The sequence below is a fragment of the Ochotona princeps genome, chromosome 2 (assembly GCF_030435755.1).
Source record: "Ochotona princeps isolate mOchPri1 chromosome 2, mOchPri1.hap1, whole genome shotgun sequence".
Taxonomy (NCBI): Eukaryota; Metazoa; Chordata; class Mammalia; order Lagomorpha; family Ochotonidae; genus Ochotona; species Ochotona princeps.
Window position 1 is genome coordinate 113,557,658 of NC_080833.1, and position 21,937 is coordinate 113,579,594.

Consider the following 21,937-nt stretch of genomic DNA (forward strand, 5'->3'; position numbering starts at 1 on the left):
ATGACACAGCATCTCTTCCTAAATCCTGGAAGGATCGGAAAAGGTGTTGGGGGGGGATCCTCAAGGCAGGAGAAGGAGAGCACGTCTAAGGGTGAATGGAGTGCCTCTCATCCTCTGAGCTCTCCAGGGTGGAGTCCCGTCTACAGCCAGCTGTGGAGTTCAGCTGTGGTGGGCTCCCCACTGAATCTGATACTCTTGGTCTTGAGCAAGCAGCCCCAGCAACCTTTCCCTTTGGCCCCTCCCCAGCCCACACCCCACCCCATACAGCCCGTGGCTTCACAAAAGCTCTTCCTAAGTAAGCCCTGGGTGCTTTCCTGACTGGCTTCTCCCCTGCTCGACCTTAGCTGCTGCCTGACTTTTGGGCAGATTACCAAAGCATGCTGTTTCAGTTCCCTAGCCTGTAAGATAGAGCTAATAGTACAGTGTAACACGAGAGAATTCAAATAGCACAGGTCAAGAGCTGAAAACTGGAGCTGACTCGTGGGGCGTGCTTTAATTATTACCACCACCTCCTCCGCACGTACCTCAGTACACGCTCCCAGCGTTCACCAAAGGAGCTCCTTCCCTTGTGCGGAGAGAGTCAGCAACACACATCTTTATCACAGAATTTATCGCATCATCCTGTAACTATTTCTTTATTGTCCCCTCACTGACAAGAACTCCCTTGGGCAAAGGCAGGTCTGCGTGAACTTTGTCTTTTCAAGCTTTAATGGCTGCTGTTTAGTAACTGACCTCGGGAAGCATTCAATAAATACTTTTAAATGATATATTTTCATCCTATTTGAAAAGCAGAGAGACAAGGAGAACTTCTGCTTGTTCACCCCCAGATGCCATGGCTGGACCAGGCTACCTGGGTCTCCCAGTGGGTGGCAGTAGGTCTCAGTGGTCTCCCAGTGGGTGGCAGGGACACCAGGACTTGGGCCCTGATCCCTGCCCCTGCATGTGCACGCTAGCAGGAAGCTGGACTCAGAAGCAGAGCCAGCACTTGCACCCAGGTGTGATATAGGATGCAGGGTTCCCCCGTGGCATTTTACAGCCTGTGCCAAATGCCTGCTCCTCCACAAATGCTTTTGGAATGATGGAATGATGGTTGAATGTAATCACTTGTTCAGGAAGCTTCTCCTCCCCTCCTGTTTAAGAGCTCAGGAATTTTCCCACCTCTCTCTGTCCCAGGATTCAAAATCAGGTAACACAAGGAAACATTTTTCACTTTCTTTATTCACCTGTAAAAAACCACCCACACCACACACACACACACACACACACACACAGGGGGCAGATCCAGGATCCCTGTTCTAATCCCCAGGCTCACCAGGGGGATTAGCACGTATCCAACGTGCACGTCTCAGACCAAGCTCACCCATGGCCAACTGTTAGGTTCTGGGCCTGGGCACACCACACGGGCAGGCTCAGTGCGCCAAGCTAGGGGCCTCTTCGGCAGGCCCACCTGCCTTCGTCTTGGCTTATGTTAGGGGCATTCACAGCAGAGTGGCCTGTTCAGGGTGGGGGACTGGCTGCCTGTAGACTGGCAGTCGGGCCCTAGAGGCATCTCGGCGGCGGCGGAAAGCCAAGAATTCCTCCCGAAGGGCAGCACAGCGGGCCTCGGGGCCAGAAGCCTGGGTAGTGTTCAGGAGGCAGCCCTCCTCTGGACTCTTTGTGCCTGCAAGAAGAGGTCAGCACAGTGAGGGGAGGAGTCTTGAGGTTCCCCGGGTCAAGGGCTCGGACATGAAGCTCCTCGGGGCTCTCCAGCACAGGTGAGCCAAGGGGACTGGTCAGTCTGCAGCAGAGGAACCAGGAGCACAGGCACAGAGGGGACTTGCACGTCCTGCAGTGGGACATGCAGCCAGGGGTGCTGGCCTTTCTGGAGGGCTCACACACCTAGCTCTGGTTCAACGTCAGCTCGGAGCCGGGAGCCTGCCAAGCCCAGGTGCAAAGTCTCCAGCAATTCCATGTCCCCAGGGAATTCGGAGTCCCATTCATAGTTCTCGTCCACAGACGTGTTCCTCCTGTGGACAACGTGGGTGAGGAAATCAAGGGCATTGTCACACTCAGGTTGGGGTCTTGGGCCCTGAGACTCTCTGGACCTCAGCAAAAAGCTGCTGAAGGGGATACAAGGTCCCCAGGACAGAGCAGAAGGTACAGGGTCCTGGGAGAGGGGTAGGCAGGACTGGGCAGGGGGTGCCGCCCTCACCTCTTGCTGACGGTCATCACGTGCTCCCTTCGCGGCCACCTCTCAGGACCGCTGGCCCAGCTGCTGGTGTCCCCTGGAGCAGGGCTGAGGTAGCTGCCTCCAGCTGAGGGCGCTGTGGACGGGGGCCGCAGGAAGGAGGCACTGCCTCGCCCGCTGCTCTGGCTGGTGAGGCTGCCCCGAGGGGCAGCAGGGAGAAGGCCTGGCAGCAGCCGCTCCCGGAGGGTCCAGTCAGCCAGAGCTGTATAAGGAGGCTCGGGGGCACCCCCAGCCCCTGCCATAGCCCCAGGATGACCTGTCCTGGGGGATGTCAAAGGGGAGTCTGGTGGGCGAAGGAGTGAGGAGATGGGGCAGGGCCGGGTATCCATGTAATCCAGAGGTGGGGCAGGGCTAGGCTCCTCAAGAGGGGGCCAGTCTCCATCCACATTCATCTCCCGGAAGAAGGGCAGGCTCAGATATTGCAGCAGGGATCCAGGACCCGGCAGGGGGCTGGGCGGGGCTGCTGGAGGGGGTCCCACAGGGCTGATGTCTGCAATGCAGAGGGGCTGTGGCGCCCCACTGGGACTGCTGCTGCTGCAGTTGTAGGGCCTGGCCAGCAGCCGGGCTGGGGCCCCAGGTTCCACCCGCTCTGGGCCCGGCTTTTCATGTGGGGGCACAACTGTGGGTCCCATCACAAAACGCCCATCTGGGCCCCGGCTAATGGGCTCCAGAGGCAAAGGTCCACGGCTGGGTGGTGGGTCTGGATGGGGGCTGGCGGGGCGGGTGGGCTCTCCCCAGAGGAGGCTTTGGCGCAGGCTGGGGACTTCTGACCCCTGGAGCTTCAGCTTCGCCACGCTATCAGGGCTGCCCGAGCCCGGAGCAGAGCTGGAGAAGGCCAAGGAGAGTGGGGTCTGTGGGTAGGCATTCTGCCCTCTCCCAGGAGCCAGCCAACCTTAGGAGGTTTGGAGCACAAATGGAGAAAACTAGGGAGAGCAAGCTTGCACAGGACCAACATACGGCAGGGCGGGGGGGAAGGGGACGGTGCAGGTAATATAGAACAGCTGGGGCCAGAATTCTTTCCATCCAGCCCTCCCACCCCTTGCCAAGGTGCACAAAAGGAAGCAGAAAAAAGCCACCAGCAGCGAGGGGCGACTTACTGGGAAGCTGACTTCCCCGAAGGAGAGAAGAGGAGAGGTGGCTCTGTAAAAGCGTGTGCACAGGAAGTGACACAGAGGCAACGGCAGCGCCCCACCTGGCCTTCCCTCACCCCGTTCCAGGTGTGCAACCCCACAGTGCTGGGGAACGCCTAAGCCACCCCTGATGCAGGCCTGGGCGGGAAGGAGGAGCTGATCCCCAGGCATTGGGGACAAGGCTGAAGCGTCCAGGCTTACCTTGGCGCAGTCGCTTGAGGCGCCGGCGGGCAGCCCTGCGCCGGTTCATGAGACAGGCGGCCAGGATGCTCACGAAGACGGCCACGCCCAGGAAGCAGACCCCACCCACCACGCCTGCCAGCACGGGCTGGGGCAGGAGACCGGGCAGCTGAGTGCGCGATGGGTAGACCTCCAGACCTGGCCAGGCAGAGGCGGAGAGTCAGAGGGGGTCAGCCGGTTCCAGATCCCAGACCCTGGCAACCCCTCAGCCTTCCCTCGCAGCAGGTTCTCACCGATGGTGGAGACGTTGGCTGAGTTGCTGGGATCACTGACGTAGCTCCCGGCAAAGGCCACCAGGCGGAACTCATAGAGAACATCCTGCGGGTTCGGGAAAGGGAGTCAGGGCCTGGCATCACCCACCCTGGCCCCAGTGGGAGACAATGTAGTTGGGAGGCAGGAGTGAGGTAGGATGCGGGAGGTGGTGAACCCAGTGAGAAGACAGAAGATGTGGGCAACCCAGCAGGATGAAGGAGCCAGGCCTCCCATACATACCTTGATGAGGCCTGGCACAAGCAGTTGTACGTCAGAGCCGGCCACAGCCCGGTCCAGCACCTCCCAGCCCTGAGAGCCTTGCCGTCCCTCTAGGACGTAGCCATCCAGGGTCTGAGGGACCAGTTCTGGGGGATCCCAGTGCAGGAGCACACCCCGGGGTGTCCTCACTGCCACCAGACCTCGAGGAGGGGACAGGGGAGGCAGCATCTCCGTGGGTGGCAGCCGGGGAGCAGCCGGTGTGGTGGGAAGCCCTGAGTGGGACAGAGAGGCAGGTCAGAGAGGGGACACCCAATGTGGTTCATCCTGATCCGCCTCCTTCCACAGCCCTTCCACCGGAGTCTCTACCAGTCCTCCCCTGCCCTGCCCTGGTCTCTGCAGCCCTGGGGAGAGGGGGCACACTCACCTTCAGGGGCGGACAAGACAATCTCACTGAAGGGCCCACTGCCCAGCTTGTTCTGAGCTAGGACGCTGAACTGGTACTGGGTGTGAGGCTGCAGCCCTGGCACCAGGAGGTGAACAGCTCCCACAGGCACTGCCAGGGAAAGCCAGTCGTGGTGGGCCCGGTCAGGTCGCTTGGCCCTGGGGAGCATGAAAGAAAACAACTGTGTAAGGAGCACTTCAGGAGCTAAGCAGATCAGGATAGCATGGGGTTCCACAGCTGGTCTGCGCCTTCCGCTCAGGACCTGGACCCTGAACACCTGACCAGTGCAGGGAAGATGAAGGGCAGGGAGGAAGGACAGAGGGCCAGGCAGAGTAGGCAGGGCACTCACAGTGGGGTGTACCAGACGCTGAATCTCTGCAGGTAGCCACCATCAAAGCCAGGCTCCCAGGAGACATTGGCACCCTTGGGCACAGGCACCACAGACACATTGGTGACCACGTGGGGGCTGGTTCCTGGGCGGGGGAGGGGGATGGAAGGAGGGAGGCTGGTCAGGCACCCTTGCCCTCCTTGTCCCACATGATCTCCCCAACCCCCACCCTCGACCAGTCCTGGTCCCCAACCAGGCACTCACCCAGCACGTAGACATTTGTGGAGGTAGTCACTCGGGCTACAGCATTGCTGGCACTGCATTCCCAGCGCCCGTGGGCCTCCTTGGTCAGTGGCCGCAGGACGAGGCTGCCATTGCTGTCCACCTGGGCCTGGCCCCGCAGCCCCCGGCCCACCTACAGAACCACTGGTCAGCCCTGAGGACACAGCGGCCACCCCTCACCAAGGGCGCCACTCATCTCTCTGGGCAACTCGGGCTTCCTCCTCACCCACCTTGCAGCTCTCACCTCCCTGAATCCTCCTCCTTCCTGCACTGGCCAGCAATATGGGGAGGTGGGTGAAAGGGTAGCAGGTACACAGGGAAGCCTTACCTTGGTCCAAGATACTGTAGGAGGAGGGTCTCCTTGGGCAGAGCAGGGGATGAGTAGCTCCCGCCCCACTTCTTGGAAATATTCTTCCTTGGGCCGTTGCACAAAGGCTGGAGGAGCCTGCAGGTCACATGTGGTGTTGGGAGGGGCCTCTCTCGCTCATGGCTCTCTAAGGATGCCCCCTCCCTGAGCCCTGTCGGTCACTCCCTTCTGTAGTCTCTCATGTTCATCTCTCAACTTCTCTCTCTCCATATCCCTGTATTCCAGTGGGTATGGCTGAAGGGAAATACTGGGACAGATCAGCAGTGATGGGCCAGGACACAAACCTCAGTAGGTGACCCTGCCTCCCTCCGGCCTCCTGCCCCTGTGTTTCTTCACCAGAGTTCCCAAGGGAGGCTGCATGGTTTAGTGTGAGCCAAGGTGGACGGGATAGCTAAATCTGGGCGTGTTGTGTCTCGGCTGCCTCACCTCCCTAGCACCGTTCCTGCAGAATCTTGTGCATGGCATCTGGCAGCTGCTGTGGCCTCCATGCTTAACACGGACCTGGAAGGAAGCCCTTCCCGACGTGTGCCCCCCCCCCCACCCCATGCCAGGCCTCTTCAGCCCCTGGTCCAGCTGGGGACCTCACCTTGAGTAGCACCCGGGTCACGGGGGAGGGCCCGGCGGTACCCAGACTGTTGTAGGGGGTGCAGGAGTATTCTCCCAGGGCATCCTCATTTCCCAGGGCAATCCTCAGTGAGCCTTCTGTGCCCTGAGACCAGCCGGGGAACTGGAGAGCAGAGGAGATGAGCATTGCAGAGAGGAACTGAGCCAAGCACCGCCAAACAAGAGGAACTGGAAATCCCCGGCTGCCTCGCTTGCGCTCGCCCTCTCTCTCTCTCTCTCTCTCTCTCTCTCTCTCTCTCTCTCTCTCTCTCTCTCTCCTCTCTCTCTCTCTCTCTCTCTCTCTCTCTCTCTCTCTCTCTCTCTCTCTCTCGCGGCTGGTCGGGTCTGACCTCCTGCTGAATTCCACTCCTCCACTCCTCCACTTCTCTTTCCAGCAGAGGCCACCTCCCTTGGATGAGGCTGTAACTGCACAACACAAGGGCTGTGGATTACAGTGTGGATGGCGCCCCCTGGAGTTGGGTGGAGTGATATGGGAGGCTGCTGTCCTCCCAGCACTTCATGACAAAATCCTCCATTTCTATCCCAAAGCAGCTCCCTTACAAAGTTCCCTTGCTAGAGGGACTCCCCATCACTCCTTCACTGCCCCTGACCCAGCAGATCCTCCTGGCGAGTCCTTTGGTCTGTTCACCTTCATGTTCTCCTCATTAACTCAGACTTCCTGCCGTCTCTCCCAGGCCACTTAAGCAGCCCTGAGCCCCCTCTGCCCTCCACGCCAGCCGCCAGCTCAGCTCCTCATCCGGTGTCCAACACTGCCTTGCCAGCGCCGATAAAAACATCACCAGCTCCAGGTACCTTTAGACTTTTTCCAAGCATCCAATCAAAATGCACTGAGTACTACCACTATGGAAACCCAGAGGACACTGTGATTTAAAAGATGCAATGCCAGACTGCAAGGAATTTATAGCTTCAGCAGGCAAGCCGAAGATCCCAACCTCCCTGGAAGGAGGTGATAGTAACCCGGCATCCAGAGATCTTTCTTTTGGCCTCAACCTGTCTTTCCAGCCCTCTCTGCACCATTCATGTCCCTGCAAGCACAACGGCTCTCACCAAACTACAACTCCTTTGTTCAGACACGCCTTACATTCTGTCCTCCCTCTGGGTCTGGCTTCTGCATGGGCTGACATCCATTCCTTAAGGCCCACCCTCAAAGCCCCAGAACCTGCCGCTGATCTAACCTCAGCCAGGCCCGAGAGGCGAGCAATTGCTTCATCCTTGGCCGCCTAGCAGAGCGTTCATATCGCTCTCTCTCCCCCTAATCCAGGTGCCTGGATGGATGCCGACTGGCCCCTGCATCCTCACCCAACACCCAGCACAACAGCAAACTGACTTAAACGGTACTGACTCCATCCCAGCTGTCCTTCTAACTAAAATAACACCAAGTTAAGAGCCCCTCTCCTTCCCCAAGCCTATACCTTGTCCAGTTGCAGGGCCTCCCCATCCTTGGTCCAGCTGACAAACAGCAGTGGGGGATTGGCACGAACTGGGCACCGGATCACCCCTGGCATGCCCACAGGCAGGGGTGTCTCAGGAGGCATCTCTATCACCTGGGCTGGGTCTGGGGACAGCAGTGGCAAGTGAGAGGATGGGCACTTGGCTCAGCCCAGGGAGGGACACGGGCTGGGAGGCAGCTGCGTCACGCTTACAGAGCACAGTGAGGTAGGCAGAGGCAGAGGGCGGGTGCAGGAGGCCATTACTGGGGACACAGGTGTAGCAGCCGGCATCATCAGGCTGGGCTGACTGCAGCCGCAGGCTCCCATCTACCAGGATCCGCACTCGGGACTGCAAGCGGCTACAACAGGGCACGTGTCAGGCAGAGGCTACCGAGACGGTCCACCATCATCCCCCCGCCTCCCCTGCTCCCAGCGTGGGCAGCCGCACCTGATGTGGAAGACATTAGTGCCATCCTGGTACCAGCTGTAGGTGAGGTTAGCAGGGTATGCCTCAGCCTGACAGGCCAAGGACACATCCTGGGAGGCATTGACCGTGCTGTTCCTGGGAGGCACCACGATGATGGGGGCACCTTGGGGGAGGACACGAGGAGGGAAGTGGCCTCAGCTAGTGAGCTCCTGGGAACGCCAAGGTCACTTCCACATCACTTTCTGATTCTGGAACACAGGCCTGGGGGAATTTGCATGGGCCTTCCCCTTGCATGGAACACATTGGGTCCTCTACACACTCAGTCCCCTTCCCAAATTCTCCCATCTGTGGGATGAAATGCCTTGCTCTTCTGCCCCGTCCCGCCTGTCACATCCTAAATATCTCAGTGCCCGCCCCTCCTCTGGGTACTACAGCATCCCCGTTTCAGGCTCCCCGTCACTGCCAGCTAATAGCCCTTTGTGCAGAAATGTCCCCTCTGGCCACAGAATACCTCTGCTCAAAAGCCTGCACGTGGCAGCCCCTGGCTCCCACCACGTGAAGCTCACGCCTTTAAGCCATCTACCCCATGTCATCCTTCAGCAACCCTCTCAGGTATGGATGGGCAGCTGGCTGGCTTGTGCCCTTTGCTCTCTGAATGTCCCAGTCTGGATGCCCATCCCTTGGCCACATGCTTGCTGCAGAACGCCTGTGCCCCTTGTAGTAACACTGCTGCTCTCCTCTCTGGGAGATGGTTCCTGCTGTGCCCACATGGATGCTAGGCCCCAACACTGAGCAGTCTCCCCATCTCTCTTGGAGGTAAAGCCGTGAAGGCTCAGAGGCCGAGCGAGTGTCAGGTAGATCTGTCAGGTGGTCAGCAGATTCACACGCAGGCTACCCTGAGCGCAGAGGCCATGCCCTGGACAACGGGAACTGCCCTTCTTACAGCACCATGGAGAGCAACATTTTGCTGTGCAGATAACATGTGTCATGAAGGCAGAGACCAGGCCCAGCTCAGTCACCCCTTGGTGCCCTGAGGAATTGGCTCCAGGACACCCCCTCCCATGGCTACAACTGCTCGAGTCCCTGACCTATGGCAATATTTGCACAGAATCTGCACCAACCTCCCATCCACTTTAAATCATCTCTTGCTTATTTACAATACCCAAGACCTTATAAATGCCATGCAAATAGTTGCTGCGCTATTTGGAAAATTATGACAAGAGGAAAACAAAAATCCCTGTACATGCTCAGTATAAACACAGGCTGTTTTTCTCCCAAATACTCTTGATTCACAGTTTCTGGGGTACATGAATGTGAAGCCCCTGGATACACAGAAGCCAAGGTTTGCTTTCTGAAAGCAAGCGCTCTGCCAGGAACGACTATGCATGGCTTGCGCCGCTCAGCTGAACCTTGCTAGATGCAAGGAACAGCCCTTTCCAGAGCTGAGGAAGCAGGGCTCAGGGGTGTCACAGCCCAGCACCAGCACTCATATCCTTTTCCTCTGTAACTCTGCCGAGCAACCAAGGGCTTATTTGGCTACTGGGGTTGGAGTTGTGGTACAGCGGGGTCAACTGTGGCTTGCGACACGGGCATCCCATCTCCAGACACTGGTTTAAGTCACTTCTGCTCTGCTCCTGATCCAGCTCCGTGCAGATGCACCTGGGGAAGCTGGGGGAGATGGCTCAGGTACAGAGGCCCTGCATCCATAGGGTTGACCTGGATGGTGTTCTGGGCTCCTGGCTTCAGCCTGTCTCACTCTGGCCGATGCAGCCATCTGGGAGTGAACCAGAAGTTAGTCCCTTTCTGTCTCCATATCACTCAGTCTTTCAAATGAACAAATAGTCTTTAAAACAATCAAACGAAGAGGCTTGTTTACACAACATCTTATGCCGCAGCTTGTTCCCCTGTCACCAGACCAGTTTGCCCACCCTGCCTGGTGCCTCCCCCATCACAGGTTCCCCACCCTCCCACACAGGAATCCCTGCAGACAGCACCTAGCACTAGCAGCTGGGTGGCATGAGTGGCGCTGCCCTCAGTGCTGGAGGCTTGGCAGGTGTAGACCCCGGAGCTGCCACGCTGAACCCGCCGGATCAACAGTGTCCCATTCTGCACCTGGGGAAGAGCCAGGTAAGAAAGGTCCCTCCAGTCAGAGCCAGCTCAGATCCTGCACTTCCAAGGCTGGCCAGCAGAGGGAGGCAGCACCCTAGGCAAAGCCCCTCCTCTGACCCACCTCTCTCCTGGCCTGGGGCTGCCCTCCCACGACCCTTCTCCCCCATCAGGAGCTGTCCCATTCTGCCCACACCCAAGGGCTCACTTGCACTTGACCCTGGCTCTGGCCAAGGTCCTGTCCTCGAAGTTTCCAAGTTACATGAGGCTGGGGGCTGCCGCGGGCCACACAACGCAGGGTCACAGACTCCAGTTCCTGCACTTCCAGGACCAGGGGAGGTGTCTCCTGGAATTGAGGGGGCGCTGTGGGAGAGAGAGGCAACAGGGTTTGCCAGAGGGGCATCAGTGTCCTTGGGCCAGGGACCACTCAGGGTCATAGCCTTCAACCTCTATCCCTGGGACCACATGAGGAAGGCAGCAGCCCATTCCCACTGGCCTGGGCTGACTGGCCTGGGCTGACTGCACTCTGGGAATCAGGGAGCTAGCACCCTGGACATTAATCAGGGGTAACACAAGCCCCTCTGGGCCTCCTCCCACCTGTGGAATGGGGATGACTATGTCCTCCCTCCATAGGGATGAGGGAATTTTACTCTGTATTTTACTTGGAGTGGACCAAGAGACTTTGTCCCAACCTACTTCCTTGGCCTGGGAGATAGGAGGGGAGAGGAGGCGGCAGTTCCTGGGACAGACCTAGAAGGCTGATTGGATTTAGATTTGAAGAAATGAAAAGTGCAGGGGTTGGAGGAGGGGCAAAACAACCACCGAGCCAACAGGGGGTGTTCAGAAGGGAGGGTCCCTGAAACTGCCTGGGGGATGGAAAGAAAACTCCTCTTTCCCCTTTCTCCCTGCAGCTGGGGGTCCCCACCGTCACCCGCCCCTCCCAGCTCCCCAGCTTCATACAATTCACTGTCAGGTGCACCCAGGAGCCGTTGGCAAAGTCCTCCTCGGGGCTGTGCTGGTCCAGGAAGAGCACGCGGCACTCGTACCAGCCCTGGTCTTCAGCCCGCAGCCCCTCGATCTGCAGTGATGCCCCCTTCTGCAGCCGGACTCGTCCTGGAGGAAGGGCCCGGTATCAAGAGTGTAGAAGGGACCCCACAGGGCCCTAACCCGCTGAACACAAGAGTTGTTCTCAGAGGAAAAGAACAGGCTGGTAGGGGCGTGGGTCGGAAGTATTATGTTGTTAGATCTGTGCATGTGACGTGCATATAAAATTTGTTCATGGTATATAATAATGACACAACTTCAGTCTCCAGCTACCCTGAGGGTGGGGTCTGCAAAGGCACAGATTGGAGCTGGGGCCATTGAGGCCAGGTCCCTCCCTTCAGCCCCTCTGACCCTGTCACGTCTGCCTTTGAACAGCTAGACCCAGTCAGGACCAAGAGATACCCGGGGGTGGCAGGTGGACAGACTGTTCCAACGAGCCACGCTTGGCTTCCTGAATCATGCAGGAGTGGGCAGGAAGTACTTGGTCTCCTCAGGAATCTCCCCCAATCTGCTCACCTAGGGCTCTTTTCATAAGAACAACATATGGGCTCTCCGAAACCTCAGCAGTGTTTGGGGCCCTAGCAGAGTCCCAGACCTTGCCTGCCAAAGCCCCTAATCCCTCAGCGCTATTATCAGCAGCCTAAGCGCCTTAGAGTGGCCAGAGTCCAGCCCGGCCGGGCAGCCGAGTCAGCAGCCTCCCCAGCCAATCCCCTCGATGCCCCAGGGCACTCGAGCCCAAATGGCTGAGTGCAGGCAGCTCCACAAAGCCCACAGCCACAGTACGGGCACACACTGCATCTCCCCCCTTAGCACCCCGACACACCATGTCACCAGGCTCAGGCGGAGGGGACACTCACACCCCCCTCTGACAGAGCCTACATCCCAGGCAGCTCCTCGGGTCCCTGACAGTGCAACCCCGTGAGAGAGGCACCCGCTTGGGAGGCCGGATGGACCTCGACAGAAGCCCAGCTCTGCTGTGTACTCCACTGAATGAGCCGCTCAACCACTCCAGTTTTGTCTTTGAGAATCTTAAAAAATCCAAAGAGAATGGGGGCACTGTGGCAAGCTGAGCCTTAGCTGGAGACTGGTATCCCATGCGGGTGCCGATTCGTGATCCGGCTGCTCTGCTTCTGATCTGGCTCCCTGCTCCCTGCGAATGGCCTGGGAAAGCAGCAGAGGATGGCCCAGCTCCTGTGGCCCCTGTGTCCACATGGGAAACCCAGGAGAAGCTCCTGGTTCCTGCCTTTGGCCTGGCCTAACCCCGATGGGTGCAGCCACTTGAGGAGTGAATAGAAGATCTCTCCACGTCTTTCCTTCTCTCTGTAACTTTGCCTTCCAAATAAAAATAAATAAATAAATCTTAAGAGAGAGAGACAATGGGGGCCAGCATGATGGTTCAATTGGCTAATCCTCTCATTGCAAATGCCGAGATCCCATGTGGGCATCATTTTGTGTCCGGCTGCTCCACTTTCCATCCAGCTTCCCATCTGTGGCCCAGGAAAGCAGCCGAGGCTAGCCCAAAGCCTTGGGACCCAGAAGGAGCTCCTGCCTCCTGGCTTTGGATTGGCTCAGCTCTGGCCGTTGTTGTCACTTGGGGATTGAACCAATGCATGGAAGATCCTTCTTTCTGTTTCTCCTTCTTTCTGTAGTTGTGCCTTTGCAATAAAAATTAACTCTTTACAAAAAATGATAGAATGGGACCCAGCACAGTGGCCTGGCAGCTAAAGTCCTCGTCTTGCACGCGCCGGAATCCCATATTGTTGCAGATTCTAATCCCAGCGGCCTTGCTTCCCCTCCAGCTCCCTGCCTGTGGCCTGGGAAGGCAGTCGAGGATGGCCGAGGGCCTTGGGACCCTGCACCCGTGTGGGAAACCTGAAAGAGCTCCCGGCTCCTGGCTTCGGATCAGCGCAGCACCGGCCGTAGCGGTCACTTGGGGAGTGAATCATTGCACGGAAGATCTTTCTCTCTGTCTCTCCTTCTCTCTGTATATCTGACTTTGCAATAAAAATAAATAAATCTTTTTTTAAAAATGATAGAATGAAAAAGAAACACATGGAGGTATGGAGGGGATAGTGTGGGGAAGGAATGAATCAAGTTGCCTGGCATCAGAGGGTGTTGAACAGGCTCAAGGCTTGAGATCAGAAGACTTCAGCCAAGACTGGCCCTATCCCTTACCTGAAAGCATACTGTCCCCTTCTCCCTGCATGGGCAGACAGCACTACTCACAGTCATCCCACCGGGAACCTGCCGTCACCTGGCTTCCTCTATTACCCCCACAGCCACTCGTTCACCCAGCCTTTCTAATTCTACCTCCTAAACGGTTTCACTTCCTTCTTTTTGTATTCAGCTTTACACCTGCACTGTGTCTCACCTGGGTTACTCGCTGACAGTCTGCCAGCAGACCTTCCTGTTCCCAGCTCTACCTTGACCTCTGAAATGGACAAAGGACACCTGCTACATCCTGTGTGGTATGCAAGTCCACCTCTTTCAGTATAGTCCCCCAGCACTGCCACCCTCAGCCCGCCCTGGAGCTGGTGTGTGCTCAGTCCTCCCGCCTGCTTCTCCATCTCTGCAGTGACTCTGCTGCATCCGCTTAAACCTCCGATCTCAACAGGACAGAGGAGAATGGCCATGATGAAGCTGACTTTCTCATCTTAGGCCAGGGTCTTCTTACTGCCCCCCCACCCCACACTTCTAAGAATGTGTTTCAGGGGTGTGGATTCTCTAGTGTGGGTGGACCAGTTTAAAGGGCTGGATGTTTAACTTCCCACCCTAGAGATAAGACTAGGGCCAGCAGGTAAATATTTAACAGAGTCAGACCCTTCTACCCCCCAAATAGGATTCCTTAGGAACCCCAAGCTGCCTGGCCACTTAACCCTGAGGATTGTACCTATGTTCCAGAACCAGATGGTTGCCACCTCCTCTTTGTCCCCCAAGATAGTCCCGTTTCTATGTTGATCTTCTGGCTCTACAGAGAAGGAAGGAGGCTGGACAGAGGTCATGTGGTATCAGACACTGATCTCCCCAAGAATTCCATTACAGATGAAGGCTGCTAGGCCTTTTACCATTGGCCAGTCTCCATACATAGTGCGCTGTCCATGAGCTGTGGTGTGAAGCTCCAGTGACATTCAGGGCACCAAGCATCCGTGTGTTCCTGCTCTGGAGGTTGGTAGACCATGGGGAACAATCCCAAATGTCTCCTAATCCAGTGGAGCGTGCACCATGTCCTAACTGCTCCGTGAGACGTGGGCTGCTGGACCTGGATGTTCTAGGAGAGCAGGGAGGTGACCTGGACAACAATTCTGAGCTCCCCTCATTCCTGGGCCCACTTTCCAGAAGTCTGCAAGTTTAGCTCTTCCCATACTCAGGGTTGCATGAGAGAAACCAGAAACACGTCTATCTCAAGCTTTCAGGAGTCAAGAAACACTCGTGTGCACATGAGAAGTTGTATGTCCATCATACCTGCATGAGCTCAGCACAATGGTACTAGTCCTGCCCAGACATCGCCCCATGGGGCAAGAGGAGGCAGGCAGGCCTCTGGGATGGTTGGGCTGGGCAGAGGGGTGGATTTGGAGGGGGGATATAAAAGAGAATAAGGGAAAATCATAGGAAACACACTCCAAGATATAGGAACAGGGAAAGACTTCTTAGAAAAGAGAATAAGGAAAAATCAAATGGGGGCTCTTCACGGAGCACAAGCTAACTAAATGGTGTGGAATCACTCAGGCCAGTGCGAAACTGTAGGAGGCTTCACCCCAAAAGGTATCACAAAAGTCAAAAGCTGAAGGCCTGTGCCAGGGATTCAAAGTTTGGGTCTAAGAGCATCCCTGGGGTAGCCTGAGCCCAGGATGCCAGTGAGTGTGTCACACCAAGCAGGGCACCTGACACCCTGCAGTTGCTGGAATCCTGACCTTCTGTTCCAGCTTGCTCTGTCCTGTCTCCTACCACTCTAGCAGGTACATAAACCCAGTCTCCACTGGCACACGGCTTCTGGAACCCTCAAAGGTTGGAAGCTTTCCCAAAGCACTCAACAGTCGCCCCTGTTCCCGTGGTTGTTTGCAGCATTCTAGGCCACCGGCCTCCCGCACAGTCCCAGGCCCATCTCCCCTCCACTTGCCAGAGGGTTTATGACAGAACAGCATTGTCCTTAGCAACTTCCACCTCCTGTTGCTTAGCAACTGCAGTCCAGAGTCCCCTACACAAAGGCTGAGAGGCCCCTTCCACACCGTGAGGCAGTCCAAGGGTTAATGGGCTCAGGGGCCCCCTGCGGGGGTCCTGACTCCCTTCAGACCTGACCCGGAGCTCCCCACTGGCTGGGGTGGGAACTGCAGGGAGGGGCAGTGAGAGAGCCCCACAGGTTGCTGCCCACGGTCCTGGCAGCTCAAGAAATGACACAGAGACCAAAGGAAAACCCACAGGTCACGGAGTCAATCAAGCTGCCAGTGGCCTGTCCACCTGGAAGGAATGTTCCACATCCCCCAGGGGCGGGGCCATGGGAAAAGCCCTCCTCCAGCCTCTCCTCTCACCCCTCCTCCCATGCATCCCTGCCCCTGCCCCTCACCCTTGTCAGTCCTGAGGCACTGGCTAGTCTGTCCAGCCTCAGCCCCTCCCATGCCCGTGCAGCCAGAGGCGGGGAGGGAGGGCCAGTGGGCACAGCCGTTTTCCTCCACTTGCACTAATTGGGGCCGCTTCCACCAGTTCCCACAGGGCTTGTGTAGACATACACACTCCCCACCAGGCTGCCTGCCAGTAACTTCCCCCACTTGAAAATAAACTCTTCCCTTCGGCACCACCTGCCCGCACCACCTCCCTTCTCTGTTTGGCCCACCCCATGGCAAGAGCTCAGCCAATCCCGGGGCCTTCCTTAAGATTCAAACCAAAGAGGGAAGGGCGGGGGAGCCCACCATCCACACCCAGGTGGCCTCCCCTGGCCTTCCCTCTGAAAAGGGGGCAGCAAGGCTCTCTCTGGCCCAGCAGCCTAGGCCATCTTTCAGACCTCCCACACTGAACCAAGGAGCTAAACCGCTCAGCTTAAGGCTCCATCTGGAATTAGAAAAGAAGCTGAACCCTTGGAGGGAGCCAGCTGGAGCACAGCAGAAGGCTTCAGGGAGGCCAAGTCCTGCACAGGCCGCCCCCCCAGGCAGCACCCCAGCCCTGCACCATTCAGCCTTTGACCTTTGGGAAGCAGGGTCTCCTGCCTCCCCTCCTGTGCAATTGCTCTTCTGTGCTGCGTCAGCTGTAGCAGCAGAGGGGGTCACAGCCCTACCCATCCCCCAGAAGATTAGAAACCTTAAACTAGCATGGAAGACAGTGGACAGCAGAGAAAGTGGGAGTGAGCAGACATAACCAGGCAGAGAGACCATGCAAAATGGGCTGCGGTTCTACGAGCTCTCAGCACGACACCTGAAAAGAGTGATGGGAGAATGGGGGTGGATGCTCTTAGGACCGGGGTACCTGATCTCTCCTGGTACAGACTGCGTGGGGTTCCAAACAGCACAGCCATCCATGCAAGTGCATGCTCACGTGTGTGTGTATAAAAGAAAGAATCTTAGAGCGAATTAACACCGCCTGGGGGCAGAGCCATGTTTGTGACACGGGGCCAAGGCCATGGAGCTGGGGATGAGCGTGGGGCAGGTGCAGGGAAGCTGGTGATGCGAGGCCTCGCCCCCACCCTACCTCCCACGTGGGAGAAGTCTTACCCACGTAATCAGGGTCGATTCGCGGAGAGTAGAGGCCGAACTGGATGAAGATGGGAAGCAGGAATCCAAAGCGCAGCCACTCGATGACATGCAGAGGGGGCCGGCTGGCCGGGGGCAGCAGGTCACAGCCCAGCACCACACTCTCCCCAGCCCGGCCCACCACAGAGACCTCAGGCTTCCCTCGACCTGCATGGTGGGAGGCATCAGAGCATAGCAAGGGGCTGGAATCAGGGAGGCTCCCCAGCACTGTGGGAGATTGGCGGAACCCTCCACTACAACTAGTTCGGCACCAGCCCTAGTCCGCCCCTCCCATCCTAACAAACACCCTCTGGGGGACACCAGCCACCCCTTGGGAGTTCTCGAGTTCCAGGAGTGCAGCTCACCGTCAGCCCCCTGGCTGATGATCAGGCTGAGGATGGCCAGACTGAGGCACCAAATCATAGCCCAGCTGGCCTGCTCACCCGGCCCCTCCTATCCACAGGAGCCCAGACGGAGGGGCCGAGCAAGGTCCGCTGCTCAACGAGCCGGGGCCACTTCTTCGGATGGGCCTTGGAAGGAGCTTTCAGCTCCCACTCTTCCGGACAACAAGGGCTGCACTCATGGAACACGGCAACAAGTTGTCTTCTGGAGAATCCCAGATCTAGAAGCAGGTGCAAGGCAACACACAGGGCTGGCCAATCCTGGAGTCCAGAAGCAATCCAGCAGGGCAGAGAGCAGAAGCAGCAATGGGAGTAGTGGGAGCAACAGAACAAGTGGGAGAAGCAGAGGGATTCTGGCGGGCGAAGGACCTTGGAAAATGGAGTCAGCAGAGAACGGGGCTGCTTACACACTCGCACAAAGATCTTTCGGAAAAGCACGGATGATCAAGACCGCTCGCCCCCTCGCCGGCCTGTCCCTTCTCTTTCCTGACTCTTGATGCCAACAAAGTCACGAACAACGAGATGGAACCTGTCCACTCATCTCCACCCCGCTGTGGCCACTAAGACCCTGAGATGTCCACTAGAAGGATCAGAATTCAGGCCCTTCACTGCACCCCTCCCAGTTGCCCCTGGGGCATCCCCACACAATCCCTTACCCTATTTCCCCAGCCTCCTGGAAGCTGGGGACCCTGTGGCCTCTTCCTCCACTCTGGCTCCCAATGCTGCTTTAGTAGTGAGTGAGCCAGGCCCAGAGGAGAGCAGGGGCTGCCTCCCTCACCTGTGGCGGGCAGGCAAGGGGGTGGAGGGGAGGAGAGCAGACAGCATCCCCCAGGTCTGGGCAAGTCCTGGAGTTGGCAGCTGGCCTACCTTCTCCCCGAGGCCTCCAGGCAGCTCTCCTTCTGCCAGGCACCAGGCCCAGGAGCCTCAACTCCACCCACTCCTTCCCTCCAACATCCTCAGGGTATGGGGTTTGCCCAGTCTTCCCTGCCCAGACCCCAGAGGCATGAGAGTCTGAAATGCCCATGAATGATCAGAGTGTACACAATGAGCCCCGGGCCCCCCGCAGGAGGAACTTCTGACAGTCCTACCCCCCAGGTTTGTAGGGCAGCCTGGGCCGGGCATGGCCAGCTAGCTGTGCTCTGGGGCCTCACAGCTCAGTCCTGGCATCCCAGATGCCTGCCTCTATTTAGGGCCAGTTCACCTCACCCACTGCTGGCCATTTAACACCCAACCATTCTCCACCACCACTATCCCACCACCTCGCTTTCCACTTCCCCAGCCAGCTATCCCATAATTTCCTGGGGTGGGGGATAGCCTTTTCCAAGTGTAGAAATCACCAGTTCTTTACTGGGCCAAGTGTCCCAAACCCAGGCATAGCCAGAATTCCAACACTTTTCCACCATTTCCTCACCTTCCCAGTCTCCCCATTCTCCCAGGACTCCCTACCCACTTACCCCTACTTCTCACATCTCAGGCACCTGCTCTCCAACTGCGGTGGGACCGTGCACCTCGCAGCCCTCCCTCCCGGTCTCCTCCAGCACCCCCACATCCCCTCTCTATCCTCTCCACCTGGGAATCCCCCTCCTGGAACCCCTGCCTCAGCCCACAATACACTTGTGATGCCCACTCCAGCAATCGCTCCCCTCCCACATCCCCGGGTCCCCCTGGAACTCCTCGTGCCTTCGCCACACGCCCGGAACTGCCCCGTGGGATCACCAGACCCTGTCCAGCTCGCCAGGACCCCCACTCGCTCACCAACAAGCCTACCTCACTCCCCGCAACTCCCCTAGTTCTACTCCCCATGGGATTCCACTTCTCTCCAGAGCTCCCCGCCTCCTCCGGTCCCCCGCAACTCCAACACCGCTCTCCTCGCCCCCGCCAGCACCCCCACTTCTGTGCGCCCAGGACGCCCCCGCCCTCACCTGCTCCGCACCGCTCGGCTCCACTCCCGCAGCCACACAATAGGGGGCGGACCCGCCTCCCCGCCTCGGATGCCCCGAGCGCCTCCCGTCGCCCTGGAGACCGCCTATCCACCCCCCTCCCGCGGCGGCCAATGGGCGCCGACAGACGGCGAGCCGAGGCGGGCGGGACCCCGCGCCGCCTGGGAGTTGTAGTTTCGGGAGAGGACTCGGCGGCACGTGGGTTCTGGTCGCCCCCTCGTGGAGCTGTGTCCACCCAAGCTGACAAAAGGCGGGGCGGCGGGGCCAGGCGATGCTCCGGGGGTCGCCGGGGCCGCCCCCTTCGCGAACTCCCGGCGCCCCCGCCGGCCTTTGTAACCTATCTCCGACCCTCTCCTCTGTGCTAACGGGCGAGCCGCGAGGCTAGAAATCCGAGCCCGGGGGCCCGGGAGCGCCTCCCCGCCCTCCTCCCAGGGGAGCCACCCAGGTCCCCGGCCCATCCGATCTCCTCCCCACCCCGTCCGCATCGCCCTCCCTCCCTCCAACACCCATTCCTTCTCTCGCCGGACTGGAAAGACCTGTCTCCACTGGCAAGCTCCCAGATTCTTGCCCGGGAGCCTCCCACTGTGTGCGGTTGGGGAGGGCTGTGCTCTGAGCTTGGGGTTGCCTAATGGGCTCGCGAAGCAGCTCCCAGAACTGACTACAGGGACGAAACAGGGGAGATACCGCAGGCATCCTGACCCCGGAGATTGAAAGCGGAGGGTTGTAACGAGTCGGCCCCTGGACGCATGCCTCACCGCGTGCAGAAGCTGCACGGAGACCTCCCGTTGACGACGAGTGAAATCACTGACGTTCAACCAGATGAAGTAGCTGGCCCAATCCTCACCATCCAGGACACACAGACCTGCCTTCAGACCCAACCAAGACCTCACGAAACCCACTGCCTTGAGACCTCAGCCTCAGAAGCCATGATCCCTTGCAGATCTGCTTCCTCAGCTTGAAGGGGTGCGCAGTGGCTTGCTGGCCCTCCCACCGGGCTCCAACCACTGTTATCGGCCCAGCCGCTTCCCATGCAAGTGGCTTTCCAGGAAACTTTTCCTGAAAGCTACGCTCTGATAGCTCACTTCAGCTGAACTACCATGCTTCAGCCATGGTAGTTTTGTGGGATGCTCACTCCATGTTGGGCGAGACTTTCTGCGAATCGCCCCAGAATCTCAGCCACATTGTGTCTGCAGGTGGCTGCCCATCTCTTAGCTGAGCACACCCTGCGGTGTGCATTCCACCTGCAGTAATCTCTGACTGCTGGGCAGTTCTTGCAGGTGTAAATGGGTGCTTGTTGCCACAGACTGATGGAATTGCAGCCGGAGCGGCGGGAAGTGTCTCTCCTGCGTCTGTCCAGCAAACGCTTTTCAACCCCACTCTGCAGAGTCATCGACTGACCTAACAGTTGTTCACGCTACAATGAAAACGTGAGGGATCCAGTGTGAACACAAGGCTAGAAAAGAGAACTCAAAAGCGAAGTCCTTTTCGACTTCTCCCTCATCAACCAACAGGAGAACTCTCCCTCCATTTCTTGGGTTAGAATAAACCGCACTTTCGGCGTGTGTTCCACTTCTGCTGCTTTCAGTGAAGCATTGAGGATACGATAATCTTATGTGAACATCAATGTAACTTTTTATAACGTGAAGCTTTAAATGCCTTCAGTTTTTAAAAGTGTGTGGCATGATCTTTTCCCCCCAGAAGCTTATATTGTGAGTTTTATTGATTTTTGAATTTTTATCTATTTATGTGAGAAGGAGCACGAGGTGAGGACAGACAGATCTTCCATCCGCTGCTTAACGGCTCAAATGCCCAGCACAGTCAGGACTCAGGAACTTCATCTGCATCTCCTGCTTGGATGGCAAACTCAGCCACCTGAACCATTGCACCTGCTGTTTCCCAATGTGTGCACTAGTTGCAATTTGGGATCAGGAGTGGAGCCAGGACCCAACTCCCAGGACTGCAATAGGGGATGCAGACATTCTAAGAGGCATCCCAGCTCTGCCACTAATGTCTACCCTGAGTTTCATTATTGTCATTTCTGTCCGATTCAGTTGTATCTTGCAGGGTTTTGGCAAGAAAAGGAAGTTAGCCCTACAACTTGTTCCATCCTTCTGCCAGAAGTGAAAGCTGCTAAAAATAATCCATGAGGTTGTGGACTATAAACCTTTTCATCCGAGTTGTTCCTGATCCATAGTCATGACTCTGGGAAACTGTATGTAACCAACCAGGACCCCTCTTCACTTAAGTGTCCACCAACCCACATATTTCCAACTCACTGACAAGGATAGCCGGATATGCTGTCCATTCCAGGAATTCTAGTCTTATTCCTTGCATGGCATCATTTAGCTTCCAGGATGCCTACCTTCTATCCCCACGGGACACATCTTGCCATCCTTAGTGTCCCAGCAGCCTGAGCTTTGCCTACCTCCCCAGCCTGATTTCTCACCTTTCGCCTCATCACAGTGTGTGGGGCCTTTCAGGATTTAGAGCTTGTTGTTTCTTTCCAGAGATGCATTGCTGATTGCAAGCCAAAATTCTGTTGACCCATCCAGAAAATCTTCCCTGAGTCCTCTAGCCATTCATACTCCCTGCCATGCCTGGAAAACTTCATGGAAAAATGGAATTCCAAACTAATTCTTTTTGGGCGTGAAGAAATTTGAAATCCATGCACCAGAGGGTAATTTCTTCAACTTCCCGCAGAGGAAGAGACCTGAGCCTCTCTGAGATTATACTCAGTGCTCAAGGTCTCAGCTTTCCTTCC

At 57.4% G+C, this 21,937-nt stretch overlaps 1 protein-coding gene across 4 annotated transcripts; it reads right to left on the reverse strand.

Moving 5' to 3' along the window:
* Nucleotides 1-1,278: 1,278 nt before the first annotated feature.
* Nucleotides 1,279-19,206, reverse strand: IGSF9 (immunoglobulin superfamily member 9). 4 transcript variants are annotated; one of them, XM_058660491.1, is made up of 22 exons: nucleotides 18,691-18,802; nucleotides 17,893-18,014; nucleotides 17,201-17,497; nucleotides 16,818-17,003; nucleotides 11,035-11,187; nucleotides 10,283-10,437; nucleotides 9,963-10,080; nucleotides 7,990-8,131; nucleotides 7,755-7,900; nucleotides 7,524-7,666; nucleotides 6,074-6,214; nucleotides 5,449-5,565; nucleotides 5,103-5,253; nucleotides 4,860-4,983; nucleotides 4,493-4,668; nucleotides 4,090-4,340; nucleotides 3,831-3,915; nucleotides 3,559-3,735; nucleotides 3,325-3,367; nucleotides 2,192-3,052; nucleotides 1,879-2,006; nucleotides 1,279-1,660 (listed from the first exon to the last, which is right to left on the reverse strand). In XM_058660491.1, the coding sequence occupies exons 3-22, from the start codon at nucleotides 17,256-17,258 to the stop codon at nucleotides 1,479-1,481; spliced, it is 3,537 nt and encodes a 1,178-aa protein (XP_058516474.1). In that variant the 5' UTR covers nucleotides 17,259-17,497; nucleotides 17,893-18,014; nucleotides 18,691-18,802; the 3' UTR covers nucleotides 1,279-1,478. The 4 variants fall into 4 exon arrangements, with proteins under 4 accessions (XP_058516474.1, XP_004589124.2, XP_058516475.1 ...); XM_004589067.2 differs by lacking the exons at nucleotides 17,893-18,014; nucleotides 18,691-18,802 and adding an exon at nucleotides 19,159-19,206; XM_058660492.1 differs by lacking the exon at nucleotides 17,893-18,014 and having other exon boundaries at nucleotides 18,691-18,791.
* Between the last annotated feature and the right edge of the window lie 2,731 nt (nucleotides 19,207-21,937).

What these genes read in the sequence shown, in the direction of transcription:
- IGSF9 (XM_004589067.2), bottom strand. Translation starts at nt 17,258, where the DNA reads ATGATTTGGTGCCTCAGTCTGGCCATCCTCAGCCTGATCATCAGCCAG. An exon ending in CACCCAGCTGCTAGTGCTAG is followed by an intron (nt 8,132 to 9,962) that starts GTGCTGTCTGCA and finishes TCCTCCCCCAAG; the next exon opens with GTGCCCCCATCATCGTGGTG. An exon ending in TGACGTTGAACCAGAGCTAG is followed by an intron (nt 1,661 to 1,878) that starts GTGTGTGAGCCC and finishes CTCTTCTTGCAG; the next exon opens with GCACAAAGAGTCCAGAGGAG.